General features: G+C 38.5%; 1 protein-coding gene across 1 annotated transcript in view; it reads left to right on the top strand.

The window, feature by feature from the left end:
- The window catches only part of LOC107752371 (extracellular matrix protein FRAS1-like), a 131559-nt gene that overhangs the window by 105442 nt on the left and 20194 nt on the right, over positions 1–5923 (top strand). Inside the window, exons 43-48 of the mRNA XM_016568328.1 lie at positions 690–846; positions 1367–1630; positions 3113–3301; positions 3403–3522; positions 3608–3787; positions 5756–5880. Coding sequence (XP_016423814.1) covers positions 690–846; positions 1367–1630; positions 3113–3301; positions 3403–3522; positions 3608–3787; positions 5756–5880 — 1035 coding nt within the window. The remainder of the gene's footprint in view (positions 1–689; positions 847–1366; positions 1631–3112; positions 3302–3402; positions 3523–3607; positions 3788–5755; positions 5881–5923) is intronic.

Below are 5923 nucleotides of genomic sequence, written 5' to 3' on the forward strand. Positions count from 1 at the left end.
TGCATGCTGCTTCTGCGTCAGACTGATGCTGGCTGGACAGGATTTACCGCGAGTTTTCAAAAGCGCGATAATCAAACACGGTTTTGATGATAATTCAATTTTAAACGGTAATACTAACCGTCAGGGCATTTTATCGTGATTTATCGTGAAACCGGTAATCGTTCAATCCCTAATACGTAGTGTAGGTGTCACCTTCAGTAGTTTTTGCTAGGGCTAGTTTTGTCACCTTGTGGGCAAACAAAATGAGTGCCAAAAATTCAAGGCGCACATGTCAGTCTACAAAGTTTGCAAAATTAAAATAAAATTGGACTGCACACACCATGCGCATACAATGCCATTGACGATATTAACATCACATGCACTGTACACATACCCTAGTGTATGCGTAAAAACCTAAGTATTCTTTGGGTAGGGTTAGGGTTATATTTTTAATGAGGTGTTCCTTTAATGAATGTTTTCCAGAATACATTTTCAAAATCCATTTTGCTGTTACTTTAGATGACATACAGGTAATTCGATTTTTCTTCATTTGTCAGTCGCTTAAAAGTGGTTGATGGTTGGAGCCGCTGACTCAGTGGGAAGCAGATTCAAAGCTAGTCTGCATCATATCCCCTTTCCCCTCTTTTTCCTTTCTCTCTTTCCTTACTTGTCAAGTTTATATTTGAGATGTTATTTGATGTTGTTTATAGCACACCAAGGAAGACAGAGTCCCAATTATCTCAGTAAACAGCATCCAAGTGGAGGAGAACTCCGGTGTGGTCATCACTAACTCCTCCCTGAATGTGCTGGACCAGGACACACCTGAAAATGAGCTTCTCCTCACCCTCATCAAGAAGCCGTCATATGGTCAGTGCCTGTCTTCCTCTTTCTATTTCTCTTCATATGCCCACTTCATACCCCAATCTGTCGCTCATTCATGGCCAGCCTTCAGAAAACATCCATTATTTGCCATATAACCGCTCTGACCGGCTCCTGTGTGGCTGATTGATGTTCTTGTCATTGTGCCTCTGCCACTGATTAGAGAGTCGGTGGAAAGGCCACGACCCACGGGGCTTCATTGGTTAAACTTTTATGGGCGCATGTCAAGGTGTTCACAGCAGTTTTATTAGGAGTCGCAAGTGAGGAATGGAGCTGACAGAACTGAAATACAGTCACGGCGTCAGAGTGCTATGACAGCAGTGCAGTTACACAAAAAATGACATTGAGCGACCATTAGAGGTCAAGTGCACATTTATTTGAAAATGGGAAGCAGAGCCATGTGTGTTTATTTTATATGTTTATACTATGTTTGATGGAAAAAAAAAATGAGAAGGAATGTAGCATTAATGTTCATTTCTTTGCAATGCTTCTGTGTGTGTCTCAATAGGGAAGCTACGCAGGAGGCAGTTCTACTCTCAACCTTTAGAGAACGGCAGGATTCTTCAGCAAGGATCCACCTTTACTTACCAGGATGTTCTAGATGAGCTGCTGGTCTACACCCCAGACGGACGTGGCTCTGGGACAGACGAGATCCAGTTTTCAGTAACAGATGGCATATACACGGAGACCGGCCGTCTGGAGTTCAGCATGGATGTTAGGAAGCGAGAAGGCCCTAGAGTTACAATCAACAGAGGACTGCAGATTGCAGCAGGTCAAGATACAGCTACATTACATTGTCCTTGCACACATCCCAAACATCCCTGATTGGTTAGGTTGCTGATTTTTAGTAGTCGTCATTATATCAGACACAGTTCAGCACATAATCATTTTTTAGTCTCTTAACTTCTTCTGAAATGAGTGAAAAAACAGACTTACAAAAACAGACTTTCTTTCTTTCTAGCATACAGTAAAATAAAAATCGCTTTTTTGTCATGTTCCCATTTCAAACAAGAAAAATTATTGCACCCCTTTACTGCCCCAACCCCTCACCATGAGCTGATCATCAATCAGTGTTATATGTGACCCTGGACCACAAAACCAGTCTTAAGTTGCTGGGGTATATTTGTAGTAATAGCCAAAAATACATTGTATGATCATTAGGCTATTAAGTAAAGATCATGTTCCATGAAGGTATTTTGTAAATTTCCTACTGTAAATATATTAAAACTTAATTTTTGATTAGTAATATGCATTGCTAAGAACTTCATTTGGACAACTTTAAAGGCGATTTTCTCAATATTTTGATTTTTTTGCACCCTCAGATTCCAGATTTTCAAATAGTTGTATCTCGGACAAATATTGTCCTATCCTAACAAACCATACATCAATGGAAAGCTTATTTATTCTGACTGGTACCCTTATGAATGGTTTTGTGGTCCAGGGTCACATATACAAATGTCTGTACTTAATAGTAAATAATGGAGAAAAAAAGCATCTAAATAATTTACGTTTATTCATTGCTGACCCTTGACCAAAGGATTTTAAAAAATAAGGAAAAACACAAGCAGTTTAACATGAAGGAGCCAGTGATATTAGCACTGAAGTTTTGTTTAAAGTTTTTTTTTTTGGCTGTTTATTGAATGACAAAAACAGTTGTGTAAATAATTAAAAACACAATGAAAATTCCATTCGTTCTTTCAGTTTTCATTGCTTTGTTAAATAATAAAAAGTTACATTCTGTGATTTCCCTTTTGATTTTATTACAAAACCATTTTAATTATGGATAATGGCTTTTAAAATATCCAAAAATTTATTAATAAATAACAAAGCTTGATACCACTTTCTTGGAGTCATTTTAGAGGAATAGTTCACCCAAAAATTTTAATTCATCATTCACTCAGCTTCATATAATTTCAAACCCGTATTTTTTCATCTGTCAAACACGAAAAGAGATGGATGAGAAGCACATAAAATTCACATAAAAGTCTTTTGAAACCATTCAACAGCTTTGTGTGCAGACCAGACCGAAATTGTGGCATTATGCACTGATAATCTCTTTCTGCCAGATGTCTTAGTGAACTAGAGAAGCACCTCACACTCTGAGAACTACTGCAGTCCAGTCTAAACAGATCTCACTTCATTATGATGCACCAGTTGAAACACTGAATAATTGAGGTTCCTATCTAGTTAGACTGAGTTGATTTTAATAAATAACTGTATCATTTCTGTTACCGTTGCTCATTCCTCCCGACAGGTTCCTCATCTAAGATCACAGAGCAGCATCTGAAAGGGACGGACGTAGATTCAGATAACCTTAAGCTGCGGTTCACCCTCACTAAAGACCTGAGCGTGGGCTCCCTGCTGCTGAATACAGGCAGAAACAAGGCTCAGATATCCGTCAAAGGACCTGTCACCAGCTTCACCCAGGATGATATCAACAAAGGTTTTTCCTCCATTGCTGTCTCTTTCTCATACATAATCATCCATAGGGAATTTCTAAGCAGAGATGCATTGTCTCATGTGGTTTTGCACCTCATCTGTCAGGACATGTGGAATACATTCATGAAAAGGGAGAAAGTGGAGGCAGCTTCTCTTTCAAGTTCAACCTGGAAGATCCCGAGGGAAACGGAGTCATTGACCAATCTTTCTTCATTAGTGTTCTGGGTGAGCCGAGAAGTTGAAAGAGTCATGTTCAGGAATGTTAGAAGAAAGTTATTTTGGGACATCCTCATCTTTTTTTCTCTCTCAGAGGACAGACTTCCTCCCACGGTGGTGGTTAATAAGGGTTTGGTTATGGATGAGAACACCTTGAAGAAGATCACAACACTGCAGCTGTCCTCTACAGATCAGGACAGTGAACCAGAGGAACTCATTTACAGAGTCACCAAACAGCCCCAGCTCGGCCATCTAGAACATTCCAGCAAACCAGGTACAGACAAACTTGTTGGGAGTGATGAACCAACAGTAGAACTAAATTATTCAGTAACAAAACAGTAACTCAGCTTTCAAATTATGCGGCTGTCCGGTAGCAAGCTGCTTTTTCCATCTAGCAGCACCGTATAGTTACAAAAATTGTAAATCACTCTTAAATGCCAAATTGTAGAACCATTACCACTGAACAAGTTGAAAAGATGCAGCATAGCAATTCATTCTAGTGAATCCATTCATTCGGACAGTTCACATATGTGACCCTGGACCACAAAACCAGTCTGAAGTCGCTGGGGTATATTTGTAGCAATAGCCAAAGATACATTGTATTGGTCAAAATTATAGATTTTTCTTTTATGCCAAAAATCATTAGGATATTAAGTAAAGATCACGTTCCATGAAGATATTTTGTAAATTTCCTACCGTAAATATATCACAACTAAATTTTTGATAAGTAATATGCATTGCTAAGAACTTCATTTGGACAACTTTAAAGGTGATTTTCTCAATATTTTGATTTTTTTGCACCCTCATTTAATGTTTATGTCTCCGGCCGGACACGGCATCAACAGTATGTGAGGGGCGTAACATTTCCGTCTCACGCTTGAGGTATTCGGCCAATCACAACGCATTGGATATCTGGCCAATCAGAGCACACCTCGCTTTTCAGACCGATTAGTTTTGTAAAAATCGACGCGTTTCAAAAAGGCGGGGCATAGAGGAGAAACAATAATGTACAGTATGTGGAAAATAATGTGTTTTTTGAACTTTAAACCGCATAAACACATTTCATTACACCAAATACACAAAATAATGTTCTTTTTAGCAGCATCATATGACCCCTTTAAATTAGGGTCAGTTAAATAAATCATTCTAATAAATTATTTCTTTAGTGTAATATAATATTATTAGAATATTATATTGTTAGTTTAATGCTATCAACCTAATTGATTAATAATTAATTGAGATTAATTAACTGAAAAAAAGTGTTTTTGCAAGCCGGTATGACTGATTTGCTCAAAAGTGAGATTCGTTGGCGAATTTGGTATTACTAGTTCTGATTCTTAAACAGCTGACATGATTGCTGATGCACACAACATAACTGCTAAAATATTATCAAGGAAAATGGTTCTCGGGTCAGTATAAAATAATCTCCACTGTCAGACAAGGAGTTTTTTACTAATGATGCTTTACTGGGGCACAGTGGTATTTCACTGGGGCTCGTGTCCTAGTAAAAAGGGCTTAGCAACTGCCCTGGTTCTACATATAAAAAGATGTTGCCCCCTTACATAGCTTCAATGCAGTTAGGTACGTTTTATTTGAAGCTTGTAGTTTCAAAAGAGTAGTTTAACTAAATTATGGATAGTTTATATCTTGGCAAGCTACAGTTTGAAAGTAGCTTCCCCAACACTACGTCTTATTTAGCCTATAGCCTATACATATCTCTACTTATACACAAATACACATACTACACCATCAGTGTTATTTGTTTCTCTATCGAAGGCTGATTATGAAAAGCCTGAGAGATCATAATATATATTTATAGTCTGCAGTCCTGATTCTGTATGGGCTGTTCAGCAGAGCAGCACATTTCTAAAAGCTGGCCACAACTGCCAGACAATGCCTGGAAGATATGTAGTATGTTTTATATTTAAACATCATGTTCAAATGAAGACTGAGAACTCATTAGATGGGATCTAGCCTATAGATCTCCATCAGAGCATCATATAAGGGGGTTTCATGGGTGAAGATCTGTTTTTATTTTCCTTTCTGTCCCTCTTGGCGATGCCCGGATTGCACTCAATTGGATTTCTGCAGTAGTGCATGTTTTATTCATCCATTTCAGTTGACATGTGGGATATTTTTAATGGTAGCAAGTGAGTTTACATTATTATTTAATACCAAGGGCAAAATATGAAGTGGTGGACATGGTCACTGGAGAGTTTTTCTCGGTTTGATGTCGTTGCAGGAACACGGATCAGCACGTTTACCCAGGCTGACCTGGCCTTCCGCAACATTCAGTATGTTCATACCAGTGAAGAGGAGATACATTCTGATGACTTCACCTTCACTGTATCTGACGGGGGCAATGAGGTACATACAAACACACACACACGCACATTCAGTGGGGTCAATT

Source organism: Sinocyclocheilus rhinocerous, unplaced genomic scaffold (genome assembly GCF_001515625.1).
Source record: "Sinocyclocheilus rhinocerous isolate Xijiao unplaced genomic scaffold, SAMN03320098_v1.1 scaffold381, whole genome shotgun sequence".
NCBI lineage: Eukaryota > Metazoa > Chordata > Actinopteri > Cypriniformes > Cyprinidae > Sinocyclocheilus > Sinocyclocheilus rhinocerous.